The sequence below is a fragment of the Psittacula echo genome (genome assembly GCF_963264785.1).
Source record: "Psittacula echo genome assembly, chromosome: 2".
Lineage (NCBI taxonomy): Eukaryota > Metazoa > Chordata > Aves > Psittaciformes > Psittacidae > Psittacula > Psittacula echo.
Genome location: NC_137737.1, coordinates 9,178,532 through 9,201,271, shown reverse-complemented (window position 1 = coordinate 9,201,271; position 22,740 = coordinate 9,178,532). Strand labels below are relative to the sequence as shown.

General features: G+C 37.6%; 1 protein-coding gene across 1 annotated transcript in view; it reads left to right on the top strand.

Annotated features, from left to right (window-relative positions):
• Positions 1–22,740, top strand: part of CNTNAP2 (contactin associated protein 2) — a gene marked incomplete at its 3' end in the record, with an annotated part of 1,031,819 nt that overhangs the window by 494,998 nt on the left and 514,081 nt on the right. The window contains exons 6-8 of the mRNA XM_080639583.1: positions 731–915; positions 4,612–4,755; positions 10,024–10,288. Coding sequence (XP_080495709.1) covers positions 731–915; positions 4,612–4,755; positions 10,024–10,288 — 594 coding nt within the window. The remainder of the gene's footprint in view (positions 1–730; positions 916–4,611; positions 4,756–10,023; positions 10,289–22,740) is intronic.

Here is a 22,740-nt window from a genome sequence, read left to right as displayed (position 1 = left end):
TTAGCTATGTCAGTCAGACTGCAAAGAGGCGTGATCTCTCACTTGCATAGCTGCACTGGCAAAAGCCCCTGGAAGATACAGTAGAGAACTCCAAAACTGTACTCTTGCCAGTAGTCTGATTTCTAGAATAGGAAGGTTGCTGCAGGAAGAAAAGCTGAAATAAGCTATGTTAGCAAAAGACAGTTTTTGCTACTATTAGCTCAGTCTGCACTAAGCCTTTTCCTGTACACTCACTGGGGTAGCTATACTGGCAGGGCCTACAAAGTGTAGAATTTACGCTGAAAAGGCTTTTACCAAAGTCTGTTATCAGGCACCATGTCCTCCTCAAAAGTCATGGATCAGTACAGTTCCAGGGAATCTCAGGACCTGGCCCAGAGGTGGCAGCTTTTCATTGCTGTAGTGTAGGGGTGAAAATGCAGAAATCCCCTAGATGAAAACATCTTTATGACTGAAAAGTTGGTACTGTTTCTCTGGTTCACCTCCATATAACTACTGTTATAGGTAACTGTTTATACAGCTCACTGATCAGATACCTGCTGTGTTGGGTCTAGCTGTTTGTATTTATGGCAGTAACTCTCCACTGGACAGATCTCAGCTTCATAGTGGACTGACTTTCTCCAGCTTATTGTGTGTCTGGTATGATTCAGGTGAAATATTGGCAGAGCAACAGGAAGATGTTTGCTTGACTGCTATGAGGTGAGAATTGCTATTGTTCCTATTCTCATCTTAGGCAGCAATCAGCTTGGCTCTATTTATGGCCACACATCTGTGATGACAGGCAGCCTCTTGGATGATCACCACTGGCACTCCATCATCATAGAGCGCCACGGGAGAAACATCAATCTCACCCTTGACAGACACATGCAGCACTTCAGAACCAATGGAGAATTTGATTACTTGGACCTGGATTATGAGGTAGACAGTGAAACTTGTTTGTTTTCATTCGACTGGCTTTATAAAGATTTGTCCAATAAGAAAAGAAAATTAATATAATTTAAAATGTTTTGGGACATTTTTTATATATTTATTATTTTCCCCTGACATTTCCTGAAATATTCTTTTCAGCTCTGTTCTCTTTTAAGTGTAAATTAAGTTTCTCTTCATTAACCTACCAGATTCCATCTGGTGGAAAAGTCATCTCAGCCTTTTGTTTTAAAACGAGAGATCTATGTTACTCAGCAAGCTTAGCTGTAAAAGCAGCTGCTGTAAGTGGGAACTAAATTAAAGAAACATCATACAATCTGCTGTTCCATTCAGGTGATAGTTTTCCGCTGGAATCAAAAAAATCTCATTCTGGGGTGACAATTAGTATTTATATTTAGCAAAGCAAGTGGACAAGAACCTTTTTACTAATATGGATCTTGATATTTCCTAGGTAGGTACTTCCTTGCATTTTCACAAATATGCCATCAGTAACTTCTTTAAATAAAGAAGCAGTGAAGAGTTATGCAGTCCTATGAAAGCTTTTGTTTAAACAGACAGATTAATGCACACAAGTGTTGGTAGAAATTAGACGTGGATTTGTTTTTTGATTACACTCTGCTTCTGCTTTTGTGAATTTGTTTGGTTCCTCTAAATTGTTATTCAAACTTCAGCATGTTGCTTATTACAGACTTTGTATAATGATTTTCTTTACTGTTTCTAATGAGCTAAATACATGTATTTATGTCCTTGCAACTTTTTAAACAGTGAGAAGGCATCAACATTAACTTGCATATTGATAGTTTTATGATCTTTTGATCAAGAATATAATGTGAATGTTTAAAAAAATTAGTATTATAAATGAATCATTTTACTTATGTTCCAACAAATCTTTATGAATGCCTTCATTGGTAGCATTAGAATGAGAAAATAATGAGCAAATTTGCCTATACTTCTGTTACTTATTGAGCACTGAAGATCTGAATCGGGCTTCCGAAAACTCACATAAATAGATTTTATTACAGATTTTCAAGGAGTGAACTACACAAAACTTAGGCTGAATATTACAAGCCAGGGTTGGGCAATTTAAATATACAGATATCCTCAGATATATATATACACACACGCACACACATATACAAATATGTGTGTGTGTATGTGTGTACACACACACGTATGTAGCATGTTTATGTGATTAATACACTGCATACAGTATATTTACACCTAGTAAGTGTAGGATCCAGGAGATTCACCTTCCTCTCTTCTATGACATTAGAGGCCTTACTGGCAGTTCTCAAAGGTACATTTCAGTCTCTTACCTTTAAAGGAACTTATTTGAATGGGTACGGATGCATGTTTCCATGGTTCATCCAAATGCAGGAGCCTTAACCTGTTCTCATTCCTTTCCTCTCAATTATCTCACTGGTCTTGGAGTTAGTTACCACAGATGAAATTTCAATGTGTTGCCCTTGTGGTAAAATAATCATGGTGGATAAATCTGAAAGAGTAAAAACTAATTTTTCATCAAAAAAAAAGTTTCAGGTTACATTCAGAAATGTTAAGTAAGCACAAAAAAGGAAAAAACATCAGTTCTGATTGCATTTTACAATCAAAAAAGAAAATCCTCATGAGTCCCTCTTAACTTAATGTCATAGTTAGTGGTTTTTGCAGTTTCAGTCCTTTCCTTCAAAATGCTTACCTTTCCATTTTCTCTTGTCCAAACATACAAAAGAATTAACATTAATGGTTTAACAGCCATTAAAATGTTACAGTCACATTCTCCAGTTCATGTAAAGTGCTTTGTCTTCTCTAAAGTCAAGTCGTGTCACTTCATAATACCTGAGGAGGTGTCCTGCAAAATGCTTTCACATGGCTGGTATGTGCTGTTGTCGTGGTTTAAGCCCAGGCCGTAAATCAGAACCACAAAGTCCACTTCCCTCCCCCCACCTTTCTTCCCTCCGCTTCTGGAGGGACGGGGAGGAGAATCAAAAGAATGCAACTCCCACGGGTTGAGATAAGAACAGTTTAATAACTAAGGTATAACACAAATTACTACTGCTACCACTAATAGTAATAATGATAAAGGAAATAACAAGGAAGAGAATGCAACCGCTCACCAACTGGTACCTCACCCCCACCCCGCAGCGTTTCAGCCCTTCCGGGTAGCTCCCAGTTACATCCCCTGGGCATGACGTGCTGTGGTATGGAATACCTCTTTGGCTAGTTTGGGTCAGGTGTCCTGTCCCCGCTTCCTCCCAGCCCCTCCTCCTCCCTGGCAGAGCCTGAGACTCACAAAGTCCTTGGTCAGTCTAAACATCCGTGTTATCAGCTTTGTTTCCAGGCCAAAAGTCAAAAACACAGTGCTGCAACAGCTACTAAGAAGGAGAAAAACTGACTGCTACTGCTGAACCCAGGACAGCTGTTCATGAAGATTCAGGTTTTCAGCTGTATAGCTTTAGCTCTTTTTATATGCCAAGTCAAAACCTCTTCTTTGGGATAGAAGGTGATATCTTAAATGCTTTTAAAATGGAAAATGTGTCCCTAGAGCTGTGTTTTCCTGCTCTCAGTAATAGCAAATGGAATTAACAATGAATAATATTTAAAAGCTTGGCTCTGCCAAATCTCAGCAGCAGATTATAAGTAGACATTTTTGTGAGCATCTGTAGGATAGGAAGACTAGGTGTCATTGCTATTTATTCCATCATCTATTGGACATAAATATTTAACATAGATTGCAGGGATTAATCTCATGAGTCCTTTATTCTTTGCATTTGGCTGCAAAACATTAATGAAAGCATGTAGCATTTATTCACTTCCAAACATTTTGGAAAAGACCCTAATGTGGTAGAGACTTGTATAGTCTCTATGGAGTGACAGGGAGAGACTTCATGCGATGAACATTTTTAGTTAGTAAACCACTTGGTTTTCTTAATTCTTTAGCAGTAGCAGTTCTGGATAACTCAGTGTTTTAGGGTAATGAAATTCATCATTAGGAGAAAAACCGTCCCTGTTTGACTCTGATGGCTGAGTCTTTGCAGTGGTTGTCTTCATCTCCATGGAGCTCATTCGGCCTACTAAAGTCATGTGGTAACTCCTCATTGACTATAACTACATCATAAAAGCATGTTCTTGGTAGTGGAAAGTGCTTCTGTCTAACACAGAATAGCATTTTTAACTATGTGATTCTGTAAAATGCTGCTGGATGAAGCAGATATATAAGCTCTAAAGAAAACAAATGGTATTGGAGCCTACTGCTGCTGTGTTGTAGTCTGAGCTCTGGCACACAGTTAGAACTGAATGATTTGAATCAGATTATCCAACTAATTCCATGTCTACTCATGTCCAGAAAAATACTGGAATGGACATTTATTCTAAGTTCTTTGTTTCAAATGCATGTTGTTCAGTAGCAATCAGAAGACCCGTTGATGTATGAATAACTGTGATGTCTATTTGAACAATTGTAATAATAATTGGGATTTACTACCATAAATGTTTGCAATCAGAAATTCATTACAGATTTTTTCTGCTTTTGCAGTGCTTATTTGATACTTCCCTTTTCTGCAAGCAGTATTGCCAGCTCTCTCATTCGCTGTGTTTGAGTGTTCAAAGAAAGAAAATACATCTACAGCAAATTTGTGTAAAATACTTTGCCCTCCAGTAACTATCTGCCATTTTCTGTTTCATTTAAAGATAACCTTTGGAGGCATGCCGTTTTCTGGGAAGCCAAGTTCTAACAGTAGGAAAAATTTCAAAGGCTGCATGGAGAGCATCAACTACAATGGCAATAATATCACTGACCTTGCCAAAAGGAAGAAATTGGAACCTTCTAATGTGGTAAGAGCATAATTTAATGGTCATCTACACTTCTGCTTCTCCGTCAAAGGAGACTAGAAGGTTTGTGAGTTGTGTAGCTGGTATCCTTCTGGTATACTGAAATGATATAGAACACAAACCAAATTCTATCACATGCTCAAGGATCTTACTCTATGTACATTTGTGACTTCTTTTTTATTATTATGTCTGAGCATTTTTTTTCTGGGGTCCCATTTCATCCTTCCAAAATTAACTTTCAATAGCAGATAATTACTTTTTGAAAGAAAATAAGCTTAACCAGTAAGTACTTCTTTCCTTTCCTCTCAAATTATAGTAGTCCAAAACCAACACAGACAAACTTTATTATTAAATCAATTGCGGCTTTCTTGTGGCCTTAAACTCTGGTATCTTCCATCCCTGCAGAGCTAGTTGGATTGCTGGAGTGCAGAAGTCGTTCTCCAGGCTTTCTGGTAACTCTGAAAAGCCTCAATACATTAGATTAGAAATCATTATTTAGCTTATTAACATTACAGAGCTTATTAGCATTTTAAGCATTCATAGTTGCTTTCATGTTCAAACTTGTGACTTTATGGGCAGAGCGATTAAGAAAGAATGTACTTTAATTACTGTATTTTTAAGGCTCTAAATGTTCCTAAAATTACTTGCCTGCACACAAAAGCAATATGGGTAAGAAATAAATGTATTATTGCCATGAATTTGAGACAGTCTGAATAAGTTGTTCGAGACTTTCTCCTATACAAGTTTACAGCATTTACAAACTGCTGCTAACTATATGTATGGTTCCACTATTGCTTTTCTCTTTATGTAGCAAAGAGTAAAGATCTACATATGCAGCAATGATGAAGTGCAAAGGATTGATTATTTGCTTACTTCTTGGTTAGTAATACTGAAGCATTACTATGCATATTGTAATATTGAATAATTACTATACATATTCTTACATATGAACAGTACGGCTAGATGGTCAAGGTAACACGAAGGATAATTTTGAATATGTGGTGTTTGCCTGTACAAACTCAGTAATACAGCCTGGCAGTTAGAACTTTTTCTGTACATTAACTTCTTCAGTGTTCTCACAGGCAAAGAGCGTGGTCCATGTGCCATGGAGGAAGACTTCACTTTTAGAATTTTTTGAGCCAGTTGCATGAACTCCAGAATCTTTGGCTTAACTTTTTTTTCCAAAATTGCCTATAATTTCCTGTCTGCAGTTCATTTTAAGCTTATAAAGTAACCAAGATAACTGAAAATTCTATGCCAGATAATCTCTGGTTTTTATTTGCTTGTTTCTTTATTTGTTTGTTTTTTAAATTGTTACCTGTAACATGAAAGTAAACTCCACATAAGAAGCTTCAGCAGTGTTAGTGCTACATCAGGAGACCATGGCATGCTAGTTTAATTTGATGATGCTGTTGATTTCCAATTTTAAGAATGGCTATAAAAATAGAAGTGAGCTTTGTTTTCAGCAGAATTACTTAAATTGCTTCAGCTCTTCAAAAGCAAAATCAATTTTACTATAACTAAATCTAAATGGATTTTTATGTTTCTTACAAAAGGGTTTTTTTTTCTCCTAGTTTTTAGTCCGATTTACCATGAAAAATAGACTTGATTGAGAGCACTGTTTTTGTTAATCATGTTTATGATGATGGCACTTAAGCAATCCAACAAAGATCAGAGCTCCATTGTAGGAGATCCTGTACAAACCCACAACAGTAGGCACACCCTACCCTAAATGGGGTATTATATGAACAGGCAAGACAGACAAATGTAATGGTGTGAAACACAGAGTAATAAGTACAGTGATGAGAAGTATCATAAGGTGGGATAAAAAATAGAGGGAAGAAGGATGTTAAAGAGGTGTGTGGCAGAAGAAAAACTATTCTTAGATACAGGCAGTTAAATTTCAGAAATCATATACTGAAAGGGACTTGACAAGTTAATTTTACAGAATGAGGAGGCCCAGAGAATCAAAGATGATAATAACATGATAATCCTGAGGTTTTTAGGTCTCATATACATAGGTATATGAGCAAAAAAAGCACCAACGGGCATCTCTTTACTGAAGAGTAAGGATGTAAAGACAATTTAAAGTACTTTAAACTTAAAGGAAGTCCATGACTGACTTTAATAGTGTATTTCTTTTAGAGGGTAAAAATAAGGGGGAAAAATTTGCAGTACTTTGTAACTGATAAGATGGCAACAGCTTACTGGGGAGAATGAAACAGATGAATGGTCATAAGCATTTATTGTTCTTATTAGTGGAGCCTGATTTGATTTCATAGAAGATAAGTGACACAAATTATAAAGATGCCCAAAAGGGAGAAAAGAACAGCCAAGACAGAGAATGGAAAGGTCTGCTTTTCTTCTGAACAAGCTGCTAACAAGAGCTGGCAGTGACTAACTAGCACAGTAGGTGCTCACTCTTGTATAGAGCTTGACTCAGGACTAAGACAGAAACAGGAAATGTGCTTGTAAACAATTTTCCAGTCTATCTTTTCTGTGTTTTCTAGTAAAATATAACAAGCCTTGTAGGAATTTCATTATCTTGCATAATTTAAGAATATTGACCCTTACATCACTAGTGAGAAGAGGCTAGAATATGCAGCTAACAAGAGGTAGCCCAGAGAAATTTGAGTTTAGGAATCTAGTCGCTTTATCAAACCCATCCAGAGGTATATTAAGAGCAAGCAGTGTGAATACTGATTTGATTTAGTTTCTACAGAACAGACTCTACATTTTTAAAGCCTGTAACTGAAAACTGGTGAGGAGAATCATATTTGCTATGCTTCTTCTTTACATCCGCTAGGTCTATGCTCCACCCAATTCTGCAGCTCCTATGCCCTGTATTACTGAGTTCAGTCATATACAAACTTAAGATGATTCTTTTCATTAAATTACTTACATTGAGTGAACATTATGTTAAGCTTAAAGATGAATAATAAAGTATTTTGAGAAAAGTACTGAAATAACATGCTAAACATTAGCATACATTGCCTGTAAGGTATGAGCCTTATTTAACAGGTATTGCAGTCTTAACAAACTCATTACTTCTCATTTGGGAGCAATGTATTCAGCCAGTAGCTCTATTAATTGGGAAAGGATTTAAGACCCAGTAGTAGTTCCACAAGGGGTAATATCTGATTTTGGGTAAGCAAAATTGGTTTATAAGAAGTAAACATGAAGCTAATTTTCAAGACAGATTAAAGATCATTAAACAAAGCTTAAGAGACCCAAATTAAGGGTTTTTTTACAATTTCCCTTCCAAGGTAGTATGAAAAATTCTCTGTTAAGACCAGTAGTTTCAATATAAATGCACAGTATATTTTTGACTATGAGATGTCATTGCCCAGAGAACTATTCAGCAAGAAACTCTCAATCTATAGGAAAGGATCTATTTCTCTTTGAAAAATGGGGATGTCTTTATAGAGACAAGCTGCAGATTAGTTCTAACTCTTGATTTTGACCTAGTGAGCAAACTATATCAGATGGGCTGTATTTCACAGTCAAAGAGGGAATTGATAATCCAGCTCAGATTAATGAGTAGCTCAGATTAATGGGTAGCTCAGTAGGGAAAATACTAACTAGCAAAGACATTAGAATTATATCTTAACTTCCTCAAGAAATCTTTTATGCAGTTAGGCTGGTGATGGTGTGAAAAAGGATTTGAATACATTTAGTGCCATTAACATTTATAGGTGTTATACATGCAAGTATCCAAAGCATCTGGATGACAGGAGAGTGTCAGTTAGATATGAAAGCCACCTTGTTACGAGGAAATTATTAGTTCCTCTCGGTAACAAGGCAGAAAAAGAAACTCTTAAAAATGTCTAATACAATGCTTTCTGAGCATTACTTAATTGGAATCTAACTGAACTGGGAGATGTCAGCTCTTACGAATTGCTGTTGCCTTCTGTGTCTTCACAGGACTGTGTAGCAGAAGTCGTGACTGTAGTTGTGACCATACAATGTTAACAAAGGATTGCAGAGGGTATTTTAGTCACTCTCCAGCTTATTATTTTTCTGTATTTAAAATCCGTGGTTTAAGCAAAAATATTCTGTAGCACACTTGGAAATATTGAGACTAAAACTTGTCAAACAAATGAGTTAACTGTTTGGATTTAATGGTTAGTTGGCTGAAAACTTAAAATCTCTAGGCAATTTTTAAACAAAAAAACCCACTGAGAATAGCCAAGCATCTCAGCAACAGAGGAGTTAAGTGGAGGGCCTTTGCCTTTTCTGAGACAATAGTTGTACTTTTGCTCATCACACTGTAATTTAAAAGCTTCCTGTACTTGTTTTAGCTGATTATTTTCCTAAATTCTTGGCTGTTTTCTGTTACCCATGAAACACAGGTGTATGAAAAGAACATGGTTTGTAATGCTGAGGTGTTATGATGAAGATAGGAGTGAATCCTTTAGGAGATCAGTATGAAGAAATCTCTAGTCTGCTATTATTGCAAACATCAGTGTTTCTTAATTGATAATGGAGGCTGCCCACCTGGTAATCTAGTTGATACTAGTTCTACTGGCCTTTATGAGTAAGCTATTTTAAAGCCTTGCAATCAATAAAGTTGACTGGATTTTCGTCAGTGTCCCAAAGAGTAAAATTTTACAGTGTGAAAACTTCAGTTTCTTTTACAGAGAAAATTACTGAGTTACTACAAACATTAGGCATTGATCATGATCATGTACTCTAAATTCTTCTATTTAACAAAATGAAGTATTAGCTTATCTAGTATTATCTAGAAAACACAACAGAGAGGCTGGCTCTTCATGAGGTATTATATGTCCTTTCACAACTTCATGTGCTGTATTGATTGACACATTGATATAATGGTATTTGGAAAGCTTTATTTCATTTTTGTAAAAGGAGGAATTACTGCTCTGTTGTAGGCATCTTTGGTGGCCACAAACAAGCTGGAGTTTCTCTGTAATTAATTTCTTCATCTTTGAATTTGGAATTTTACTGCTTTTATCTAATCTTTATCTTAGATTTTAAACATGTAGGGCAAAGACTGCCTCTTATTGTGTACTTGTTCAGAGCAAAATACAGGAGGGGGCATTGCTAGACAAAACAGAAACATCAACAACAACACTGTAATAGCAACAATAACAATAATAACAGTAATAGCACATTTTTACATGCAACTTTCATCAATCACAGTAGTCAAGACTTAATAAAACCTAGAATACTTTTCTAGAGGTAGCTATGAATGTAGTGGAGTCTTACATTTTGCTTATGTTTTTGCTTCTTTTCTTGTGTTTTACTTAGGGAAATTTAAGTTTTTCTTGTGTGGAGCCACATACAGTGCCTGTCTTTTTCAATGCAACCAGTTACCTTGAGGTTCCTGGTCGTCCAAGCCAGGACCTGTTTTCAGTCAGTTTCCTTTTCCGAACCTGGAACCCCAATGGACTTCTTGTCTTCAGCAACTTTGCAGATGACCTGGGGAACGTTGAGATCGACATAAATGAGGGCAAAGTCAGTGTCCATATCAATGTCACCCAAGTGAAGAAGAACCGAATAGACATCTCATCAGGTAAGTGTTGTTTTATTTTAATTGGTATCCTTTTTCTTGGTGTTGTTTAAAAGCATCATGGACCTAAAATTTGAACAGTTGTTTTACCAGACTTTAACTACATTAAATCCTGTTTCATTGAGTGAGAGGTAGAAGAATATTGAAACAGTTGTTAGATTAAAAAAAGAAGACACAAATATTCTGTAATGAAACCCAGACAAGGTATTGCCCCTTATCTCTGAGGCAGCATTGCTTCTATTTTCCTTCCTTCCATCTGTCTTGCAGTCTTCTCTGCAAAAGTATTTGGTTTCAGAGGAGGAGGGTACTCCATGTTGAGAGTAGCCTAATAATTAGACTGTTCTTGTTACTTGCTAATAATTAGGAAGCTCTCATTAAAGAGAAAAAAAAAAAGAACCCAAACCTCAACCACATTTGTTTTAACCACAAGGCTGGCATGAAAAATACTGTGGCATTCTCCAAGTGTCCTTTACAGTAGTGCTACCGAAGTACCAGAGCTAATTAACCTAACTAATTAGGTTTTGGAATACTGGGTGTAAGGTGCAGGGTTAGGTTTGTTGCTGAAAGAAAGGGTGTGTGTTAGTGTCAGTTGATTGCCTTTTGATATTACTTGATACTTTCATTTTGATAAATTATACTTTCAGTCTAGATTCTTTTAGGCATTTCTGGATCAGCTGTAGCTACATCATGTCAGTTGACACTTTTCAAAGCAGTCATAACCTAATCATGGTCGGAAGATAAAGGGTTGCTTGCAAATGGATCTAGCTCCACATAAAAAAAAACCCAACCCAGTGATTATTTCAAATAGCAGCTATGGCAAGCTCATTTCTCAGCCTGTTTTTGCCTGAAATCATCTGTGGTTACTATTTTCTCTTAGTTTCATAGTGGAGTCTTCAGTCTTCAACAGGATTGATCTACTGGTCTAGCTCTGAATGAATGACAGTTTTTTTATGTCTACTTACTTGTTTGATTTCTATTTGAAAATTCATTGTCTGCATAGTCATATAAACAAGAATGTGAAGAAATTTAAGAAAAATAAAAAAGGCCTTTTTTTAATGAGAAAACATATATTATGTAGGAAAGTAATGTTTCATTTGGCACATGGACATTTTTGAGTTTTCTCTTTTCACCCTGTTAATGAAATAGGATGAAATGCAAATAATGAAATAGGCATGAAATGAAAATAATTGGTTTAACCATAGGAATGAGTAAAATATGAATAACAACAACTAAAAATCAGAGTTTGCCTGTTTCGTAAAATTTTAATCTTTTTATGAGAAATATATACCTCCTTCCATCATTATATTTTGTTTCAGCATAAGAAGTCAACACCATAGATTGCAACTTAGCATTTCATTGCCTCTTATATAAATACCCTCATAAAAGAAGTAATGTTTTGGTACTACAGAAGTACCAGTACAGGCAGGAACAACCCCAGGTTCCAGTATAGGTTGGGGAACGACCTGTTAGAGAGTAGTGTAGGGGAGAGGGACCTGGGGGTCCTAGTGGACAGCAGGATGACCATGAGCCAGCACTGTGCCCTTGTGGCCAAGAAGGCCAATGGCATCCTGGGGTGTATTAGAAGGGGGGTGGTCAGTAGGTCGAGAGAGGTCCTCCTTCCCCTCTACTCTGCCCTGGTGAGACCGCATCTGGAATATTGTGTCCAGTTCTGGGCCCCTCAGTTCAAGAAGGACAGGGACCTGCTGGAGAGAGTCCAGCGCAGGGCGACAAAGATGATTAAGGGAGTGGAGCATCTCCCTTATGAGGAAAGGCTGAGGGAGCTGGGTCTCTATAGTTTGGAGAAGAGGAGACTGCGGGGGGACCTTATTAGTGTCTATAAATATATAAAGGGGGAGTGTCACGAGGATGGAGCCAGGCTCTTCTCAATGGCAAACAATGATAAGACAAGGGGTAATGGGTATAAACTGGAACACAAGAGGTTCCACTTAAACTTGAGAAGAAACTTCTTCTCAGTGAGGGTGACAGAACACTGGAACAGGCTGCCCAGGGAGGTTGTGGAGTCTCCTTCTCTGGAGACATTCAAAACCCGCCTGGAAACATTCCTGTGTAACCTTATCTAGGTGTTCCTGCTCTGGCAGGGGGATTGGACTAGATGATCTTTTGAGGTCCCTTCCAATCTCTAACATACTGTGATACTGTGATACTGTGATACAGAAGGATCTTGAACAGGAATGTTTTGTTAAAGTGCTAGTGTATCATAAGTAGGAAACACACGAAATTATCAACCTCGGTTCTTTCTTCCTTAGCTGTACCTAGTACAAATCCCAGTTTGCAGGGGGAAGTGGCTATGCACAGTACTTCTTCATGAGCTTCCTCGTGCCTTTCAACAGCTTGTCACTAATTTTCCCCAGTGTATGTCTTGATATAAAACCATTCTGACATTCCATTATGTTTACATTCTGATAAGAAAACACATGTGAGCACTTCTGATCTGCTTTTCTGCTTTCCCTTAGACCTTCACCCACAAAACCTCCACAACTACTGTGGTGTAGAACCAGGGTTTTCATATTCTGACTTTCTACTGAAATACTCTGAACTGAATGTTCTTCAGAGTAAATCTTTTCAGTCCACATGATCAGTTTATGTAATAGCCCAAGAATCAAATGTAGCCACTCATTTTTATAGCCATGATGCTGTTCTTAATCTCCATAAAACCCACTATATACATACAACAATTTGAGTATTTTAAAGAGTTAGCAGTTTCCTTTGTTATTACAATTTACACCACAGTAAAAATGCATTTATTGCTTAATTTTCAATGTGTGGACTTTTTATTTTTGCGTAGCTATCCTGGGAAGGTATTGATTTATTTTTATACTTTCATATTTAGTTTCATACTTGGTTGCAACAGGCATTTCAGTGCCTGTGAAATGAATTGTGTGTGTGAACACAGGAAGGCAAACTATGGCATCTGCTAGGGAAGGCTGCAGAAAGAATGCTGCTCTTGTACAGCAAATATCACAGCGACCTTCTTGTTCCCTTCTTGTGCAGGGAATTAAGACGTCAGCATATAAACCTGCTGGGTTTATGTAGACGTCACAGTGGTCTGCCTTTGGCACAAAGACTTCTGTGTGTTGTGGTCCTATAGATACAAGATGCACACTTTCTCACTGATAATTTTTAACAGCTGTCAAAGCAGAATTTTCTTTAGTCAAGTGTGCAGCCTTCTATGTAACTGCATGTGTAGGGTATGAATAATCAGAGTTCTATCCAATGGGAGGTACACCCCCTTTTTGTCATGAAGAATTAGGCTAATTAAGTCCACAGCCTAGGTGCAGGTGTGTTTTGTATTTCAGAGCTTTGCTGTACTTTTGCCTGACACCTGTAATTGTGTACTTTCCTGAGAGGAAGCTAATTTCTCTTAGTCCTTATTTTATATGCCTCTTGTAATTTGCTAACTTACTTTCATGAGCAGCTTTTAGTGCCAGCTTTCCATGTTAACGTGGGGACATCAGCAGTTCATTATGGAGCATAGTCTAATGCTGGCTGTAGAAACAGTAGCTGAACTGACCAGCAGGAATTCCGTGAGACAGCTGTGTGCTGATGTGCAGGTGACGGTTTGTTCCTGCATGTCTCTGTACCAAAGATACTAGTGTGGAGCACAGTTCTGGTTTATCTGGCTTTCAGTGTTGTAATATTCTTTAAGCGCATGAAAGCTGCATGCACTGACTAGTGAGCTCTATTTTAGCATGAGCAGAGTTCAAATAAAGGGGCAAATCTAGCCTTCCAGTGTATCAAATATAGTTAAATTCCCACCTTTCTCTCTGGTAGCTGGGCACTGAAAACCTCTTTACTGAGTGAACTACTTCATGATGTGCTTTGTGATGCCTGGGAGGGATCAGACACTAGGTGAAGATTTTCTTGTTGCCTTGATATAACTTTCATACCTGATTCACTTGAGCAGTAAGTTTAAGGAGAGAAAGGCAAATTCGGCTTGAAATATTTTGATGACACTTTACAAAAATAAAAATGGGATAATGCATAGAAGGTACAGTTAAAGGAGCTGCCCTTCCAGCCCCATATAGTACACACACCTGTGTTTACTACTTACCTATAGAATCAGAAGGTGAAGAGTTTACAGGACATTGCAAAAAGGTTTGTAGGCAACATCAAATAATCAGCAAGTAGAATCAATTGACTGTTAAAAAGTGAGAGCTACTTCTAATCCGAGAATTCAGAAATAGGTTTATACTTTGTTTTTTATGCTGATTAATTCTACTTTTTCTGGTGTATATACTGTATATAGTGAATGAAGGGATTCAGTAATGTGGTCAAATAGAAAGCATGAATGCAAAATGTAGTAAAATGCAACAGACTTTTCTGCTGACCTGGTAAAGCAGAATCTCAGGTTTTACTTAACGTGGCTGTGCCTTGTTTAACAGTGGTCAAGCGACTAGACTCTGACCTGTCCTGCGCTTCAGCTTGGTGAATGGTGGGGGCAATAAAGAAATGTTAAATCAGTAATACTTTTTTCACTACGTCCATAAGGTGTACACTCTTTTGCCTGTAACACAATTTTGACTGTAACAGAATATTTTACGTTAATATGCAGTTTAGCTTTCAAATAGTGGTACATATGAAAGGGACAAAGATGATTAGCCCTTGTGGTTATACGTACTGCTTGGTTTTGCTTACTGAGCAGAGTTTTCCCTTTTTTCATCATCTTGCAAGTCGTTCCTTCATACCAGGTCTTTAAACAAGAAAAAATTCCTTCCCCTCTCTTCCCTGCCCAGCATTCTGGTAAGTGCCCAGTAAGCATGTTGAGCTATGAAGAGATCATTGAGACTATCATACAGTGTCAATGGCCTGGATTTTGCTTTTTCTTATGTTAATCTTTTTTGGACAGTAGCACCATTTGATTGGTAAGAGTTACATTAATAAATTTGCTGTTAGTAAGAGGAAAATCAGGCCCACCGAGAGCTGAAATAAAGATTTAATTAGAAAAAATAAGCTACTGACTATGCAGAATTACACAGGTGAAATACTCAAAAGCTTGCATATAAATTAAGAGTTAAACATCCTATTGACTTTTTCTCTGCAGAGTAAACTGGGATTAGTATCTTTATATTTGTGTATGTCCCAGCAAAGGGATTAATAATAGAAGAGAATCTCAGAAAATAGTCAAGAAATTTGTCTTTACTGCTTCATATAGTTCTGGATGAAATTCTGCTTTTGGCGTCACGGGATTCAGGAAAACTTCCTGAATATATAACAGCCTTCCAGTATCTGAAGGGGGCCTACAAGGATGCTGGGGATGGACTACTCGTTAGGGACTGTAGCGACAGGACAAGGGGTAACGGGTTCAAACTTAAACAGGGGAAGTTTAAATTGGATCTAAGGAAGAAATTCTTTACTGAGAGGGTGGTGAGGCACTGGAATGGGTTGCCCAGGGAGGTTGTGAATGCTCCATCCTTGGCGGTGTTCAAGTCTAGGCTGGATGAGGCCTTGGGTGGCATGGTTTAGTGTGAGATGTCCCTGCCCATGGCAGGGGGGTTGGAACTAGATGATCTTAAGGTCCTTTCCAACCCTAACTATTCTATGATTCTATGATTAATATTGCTGGCTTTACCCAAGGATTGATGGAAGCAGTGCTAGGCTCAGAAGATAGAAGACAAAAGTGTTCTTGCTTTCCTTAATAACTTTTTAAAAGCAGATTTCCCGTGTAGTTTGAATACCAAAGGATTCTGATATTCTGCTACAGTTTTAAAAGTAATTTAATTTTGGTATATGATACCTATTTAAGAACCTACTCAGAATTTGTGATCTTGCAGTTAAGAGAACAAATTGCTGATTAAGTTGAATTATTTTATGATTTTTTACAAGCTAATGTCTTTTTTCTTGAGCACAGAAGAAATCAGCAACTGGAAAATGTCATCCTCCCACACCTCTCTGCCAGAAAAACTCTCTGAATCTCTTCCCAAAGCCATATGCAAATGCTGTTCAGTGCAGGGTTAAGCCACGGCCCGTGTTCCATTTGCTATCATTTCTTCCACTTAGTTATGTCTGCCCGGTTCAGCAGCTTAACTCAAATTCCTTCTTAATGAAACCAGCCATTTCTGAAGCTTTCAACATGTGGAAGAATTGGTAATCCGTTAACAAACATGAAGAGTGTTGCTTAGACATAATTGTGACACTCAAAATAGCACTCCTCAGGAATCATGTAGTGGCTTTCCATTGTTTATAATCAGCAAAGCTCAAATCCCTGTTTCAATACAGGAGAAAACTTCTCTGCCTCTTGAGAAAAGGCAGTTTTGATGCTGCCACATTCTGAAATAATCTCCTGATTTATCCTTTATTTACTTTCTTGCTTGTCTTTTCATAGACAGGTCTGACCTTTCATATCTAAACATTCTCTGCTCAACTTAAATACTAGAGGCTCTATGAAGATCCTTTGGATTTTATCCCAAAGTACAAATGATAAGTCGCTGAAAAAGGACATCATCTCCTTTGGCCCATAATATCTTAAAGAGAAGCTTTTAGTGTCCAAAATCTTCTGCTATTAAATTGAATTTATCTGCTTGGAGCTCCTTTTTTCCTCTTCCAACTCTCCTAGTTAACATCTTGTTCTGTATATTAGCTGCTGTCAAGGATGTCTTTAGCTCCTCCAGTCAACTATAAACTTATTAAAAGTTGGGATATGAATATGTTTTTGTCATATTTATCTGTATTAAATAAATCAGACCTCTACCCATTGAATCTCTCTGGAAAGCTTTCCACCCTTGTGTCTTTCTGCTAGATCTCAAGTCATCTGAATTGCATTTCATTTATATTTTAGACCCTGGGTTAAGATAACATCCTTCAGGTAATAAAATGTCGCTGTGTGACAGATCTGAAGTGGTATTCTTCCAGTGACAATTCCCAGAGGCGTTTTATATGGGAAGTGAGAAGTATTTTTTGACTCTGTTGCTAAATGAAGGTTTAAATAAGGAGTCTTATACACACAGCAGAAGTGCCTTTCTGGTGGGGAGATAACATTTCCCACCAGGTTTTTTCCATATTACTGATACTGCTTTATAACTGAGTGTTAGTAAGTGGAGGCAGATACCTGTGAGGCACTTGTCAGCATGATCAAGATGAGAGATACAGATTCTGTCCACAGAAGACAGCATGATGATTACTTAGCGTCAGAAGAATATGAATATTAGGGAACTGTTTTCTTCACAGATAGCCAGTTTTGTGTCTTTTTGTGTTTATTTTTGGCTAATGACTTCAAGCAGTGAATGCAGTTACATGAATAGATATTTGTGCTTTTGAATTCCACCAAACTGAGAAACAGACATGCTTAGAGTAGTTGTTATTCTTTCTTCTATATCTATTTTTGCATCTCAGTACAGTAGACTCTCAGACCAGTCAGAGCAACAAATAGAGTTCCTGATTGCAGACTTTTTTGTCTAAGAAAACTGATGACTTTAGTTCAGGGGTTTTGTGAATTCTGCTTCATCACTCACTGATTTTCACTGGAGAGCAGCCTACCAAGCACCGGGTATGCATTCTAAAACACAGTAAAGTTTGTGGCTACTTCACTGAAATTAGCATAACTCTTTGTTTGTTGTGTTGGTACCTTGCAAGCATGGAGGAACCTGAGAATCAAGAAACCAGGCTCTTCTTCCTGACAGGCTTCCTAAATGTATACAGGAAGCTGAAGTTCAGTTTACTTTTTTTGGCATCATTTCCTCTTGGCTGTAGAATAGGGTTAGAAGGGACCTTTGCATGCCCTTCTCTGTTTTAGCATGGAAAGATTAAATAAGGCTTTTTACAACTACTGTTTAAGCAGTCACTGTGTGACACCAAATTTCATTCAGGGAAAAGATACGATAGTCAATACTTACATGGTAATTTTAACTTCCTGATAGAAGGAATGTAAATGATGTCAGTAGAGCTGGAAATTTACCCTTTTAATTCTTTTTTAATTTAATATATTTGACCGGAAGTGGAGTTGGTTTTATTTGCTTTCCATATTGCCTTTGCTTACTCCATCCCCATCCGTTATTGCCAGTCGGGTTCTAGTCAAGTCTGTGAAAATTTTGCTTTTGACTTTGATGGATGAAAGATAAGCCCCTGAGCACTGAATGCTACAGAGCTGCCCAATATTTTGCAGTTACCTGAAGAACGTAGTTTTTTACTTAAGTTTGTCCTCTATCTGCACATTTTTGTCGAATACAAAATAGCATAAAGAGACATCAAGCCAAAGATGCTCACCTAAACCCAGCATTACCTCTTGGATCAGTAAGAAGCTAATGTTGGAAAGGACATGGCAAAACAAATTTTTGTTTGTGTTTCAAAGCTTTTCAGGACTTACATGTGCTCATGGAGGTAAATGTGGTTTTTTCCAGTATTATTTCCCTTCTAGAGTAGTAATAAAGAAATAATCAAAAGAATAAAATAGAGACAGGAGCTGTAGTTACATTTGTTGTGTTTATGCACATCCTGACAGCAGTATCCCCGGGACATCATTGAGCATTCATATAATATAAATGGAGAAGAAGGAAATGTTTTCTAATATCCAAAAGACTGGATATCAGAAACATTATGTTCTTTCCCCTGATATACTAGTTTGCCATCTCTGCCTCCTCTTCTGTAAAGGTGACAACGTCACAATCAGGTCAGCCAGCGCTTTCGGCAGCAGCATGAATGCCATCCAGCAGCAATGGCTTAAACATAGGACTTTTATAAAAGCCTGTTTGTCTGTTAATGATAGAATGAGATGGTTCCTGTAAACTTTTGCATAGATGTTATTGTTCCTTGAAAATTCTAATTCAACTGAGTGCTATGGTAACTCTTTAGTTCACCTGTAGCAGATTTAATTCTTATCGTGTTGTTTCAGAAACAAGAAACAACAGCAGAGAAGGTCTCCACTTAGAACATACTATATTTGTTTAATGTAGACTTAAAAATCATGTTTAGGGACAGACTGGGAGACCAGAGGTCTTGGACCTTCATTTGTAAGTATATTGTTGCTTACATGTACTGCATAATAGCATTTCATAAAAAGGGCACAGAACCTTCAAGCAGTGGGCCACATAACACTGTGCAGAACCACTGTGGGAGGAAGCTATCAACTATGTAGATTAAAACAGCCAGTGCTATCTTTTCACCTTTGCATCCTCTCCAAATGCAAGGGAAAAAAAGGAGATTTTGTTTTCTTTTAAAGTAGGCATTTGCAGCATTGGCACTTGGAGGAGAACCAAGTTCTTTCTAGTGTTCTTTCTAGTACAGGTGTCCTTGAAACTCGTTTGAGTTTGCAAGGAGTTTTGCAGCTTATAATCTTATTTATCACTAATCCTTGGGTAGGTGTCCCACAATACCTCTAGCCACTTCCTTACAGGAAAATAATTAAAACTCATTGTAATATCAAACACGATTCTTTTGCGGGGGGTAAGGGGGAACACGACCTAATTACAGGCATGGAACTTTAATTTATGTGCTGGGAACTGACACTTAATATCTTCTTTTTCATTGCTATTCAGGAACCTGGGCAAATAGATTATTATCTGTGACAGGTTTCTGGCAGTCCCTCTTGGTTTGACAGTGTTATTTTAGAGAGAAGAGAGAGTCACTTTTGTGTATAATGAAAGGAAAAGTTGTCAAGCATCCATACATATTTTATGCTGCATAAAACTTATGTGCTAGAGGAAAGATTCTGTTTTCAGTCATGCCATTGTAAGTTCATAGTGCTTCTGCTGACCTCCAGGTTTGCACCAATGACACAGAATGGCATCTAGCCCAAAGGATGGATTCCATTTTTCACATGGTCAGCGCAGCTCTTCTAAGTCAGCTTTGCCCTTCCTGGTTTCTTGGTTAGCACAGGCATGCACAACTGTGATGTGTATTTTGACATTTTGGTCATTTTCTACTGACATTGACAGAACTAAAAGTAATTTCTATCAAAGTGTTTCCTTGAAATGGCATCAGGTACAGTCTGAATTGTCTAGGTTTTTTTCAGCTTAGTTCACAGAAGTGGCTACCCTTAGCTGCAAAAATAGACTCAGGAAAAAAGCATTTTCTAGTTCTATATTGCTAGCTCTCCCTTTACTTTGGTCTTGAAAAAAATGGTGAATACCTTCAGGTATTTTTGCACATTGCTTCGTTTAATTTTCAAATGCTGCTGAAGCAGCAGCACATGAGCACTGAGGTGAAACAGAGCAACCAAAGCTGTTTGGTTTCTGTTAAGCTGAATGGCAGATGATGTTGTCTTTAAAAAGCTTGCTTATTAAGTTTATGTTTTTGATAGGGGAAAAAAACCCAACTCAGTTCCCTTGCTATGAAGCAGCCACTATAAAATACATGGTTTATGCTAACACTAAGCAGGATCTTATTGAACTGTTTCACTGAGGACAAATACTGAAAATTCTATACATCTCCTTTAAGAGATGTATAGAATATTTACTCACTAATGTAAGTAAGAATATTTTCTTACTAAAGAAAAGCATGTTTAGAGGCATGACTTCCCTTATGCCTTCTCCAGGGAATACATGTATATGCAGCGTTTGAAGGGTGCATTCTTTTAAAATGCAAAAGTAAATTTGTTTTCTTTTTGCAGATTTAAAATAGTGGAACAACATAATACATGTCCTCAAAAATGAGGGTTTCATTGATTAATCTTTTGGAATGTTTTAACAGCTCTTTTTATGCACTTAGCACATGTATTAAAACCAACTGCTAAGTGGAATCAACTTTACTACAGCACTAGCACACCATTTCTACCTGAGAAAAGTAACATTTTTAATATTCTGGTGTTGATACTTAGATAATTACCTGTGAAAACAGTAATAGCAGATCCCGTGTCTCTAGGATCTGTAATTCCCAACACAAGGATGGTACTATTGACTGTACTGAATCTGGAAAAGACTGTGGTGCCAAGGCACCTTTAGGAAAGTTAGGCTGGTTTCTGTAGTGTTGGCAACAAGTGATATATTTGATTAAATTTCCTGTGTGATCAAGCTTTGCTGTATGCTCTACAAGAGTATATGGTCCCAGGGGGATGAGCTTCATGTATTGAAGCATCTTCCAAAGATACAGAACTAGGCACAGCACAGTTCTTCATTTTTTGCCTTCACTGTGGCCTGTGAAACATATATCGTAGAATCATGGAATCACAGCCTGGTTTGGGTCAGAAGGGACCTTAAAGCTCACTCAGTTCCACCCCCCTGCCATGAGGAGGGACACCTTCCACTAGAGCAGGTTGCTCCAAGCCCTGTCCAGCCTTGCCTTGAACACTGCCAGGGATGGGGCAACCACAGCTTCTCTGGGCACCCTGTGCCAGCTCCTCAGCACCCTCACAGGGAAGAACTTCTGCCCAGTGTTTAATCTAAATCTCCCATATCATATTAAAGCCATTCCCCGTTGTCACTACATGCCTGACTTCAGTGAAGATACTGTTTCATTCAGAGCTTGAGCAGCGCTTCCACTAATACTTTGAATACTTCCTAGAGAGAAATGTAGTCTGTGTTTCAGTGTTACCTACACTGAGTCGTGTATCAGAGTGCTGTTATTCATTTATCATAGGGTGTGCAATTAGAGATTAGTTGCAATTACAAAAAGAAACTTGGTTGGTATTTTAGTTGGAGATGTCTGAGATACTCTAAGACATTCTTAAAAATATATGAGACATGCTAACTTTTCTTCATTGCATCTAGAAAGCATAAAACATTATGACCCCAAAAACGTTCACCAGCTCTGTTCTTTATAATGGAGAAAGAGCAGAGTGCTGAACTTTTCCTGTATCTGGTACAGTTCAAAAGGAATTTTCAAATCATGCCACGGCCTTAACCTGTCAGGATTGATTGGTAGCAAGTTAGCAAGTCCTAACTCTTAGAATCCAAAAGCACATTTTTTTCTCATTCCTCACAACCCCCAGGGTATATTGTTAACCCAGTAATAAGGAATTGAATATGTGTAATATAATACAACATGTCCCACTAAATTTACAAGTAAGCTTCTTGAAAAACTTCTCAGGATGCTTAAGGCTGTGAAAAAGCACACTACTAAATATTAATGTTCCAAAACCTCCAAATGCTAGAGAATGCTGGTTTGTTGGCAGGCCACTTTAAAAAAAAAAAACAAACAACAAAAACATCAAGAAATCACTAAACCATTTCGTCTTCCTTTGGCAGGAAGACATTGGTTATTCAATTTTCTGTTGAACAAAGTTGGAACACAAAGAGTGCACTTCCCTCTTCTTCCTCCTTTTTGTTCTTTCTGGCTTTGAGCAGCCCAGTACAAACTATGCTTTTCAGATGCTGTTTGTAGGAGAATGCTGGCATGAATGTGAGGCTTGGTTCATCTTTCTTTTATTTCTAATCTTCAGGCCTTTGGCTCTGGGAACCTTTATCTTTTGCTGCCTAAACGTGGAATTTTATAGTTCCTTTTTTTACTACGAGTAGTGATTATAATAATATGTTACTACTATTAACTAATATTGCTGCTAATAATAA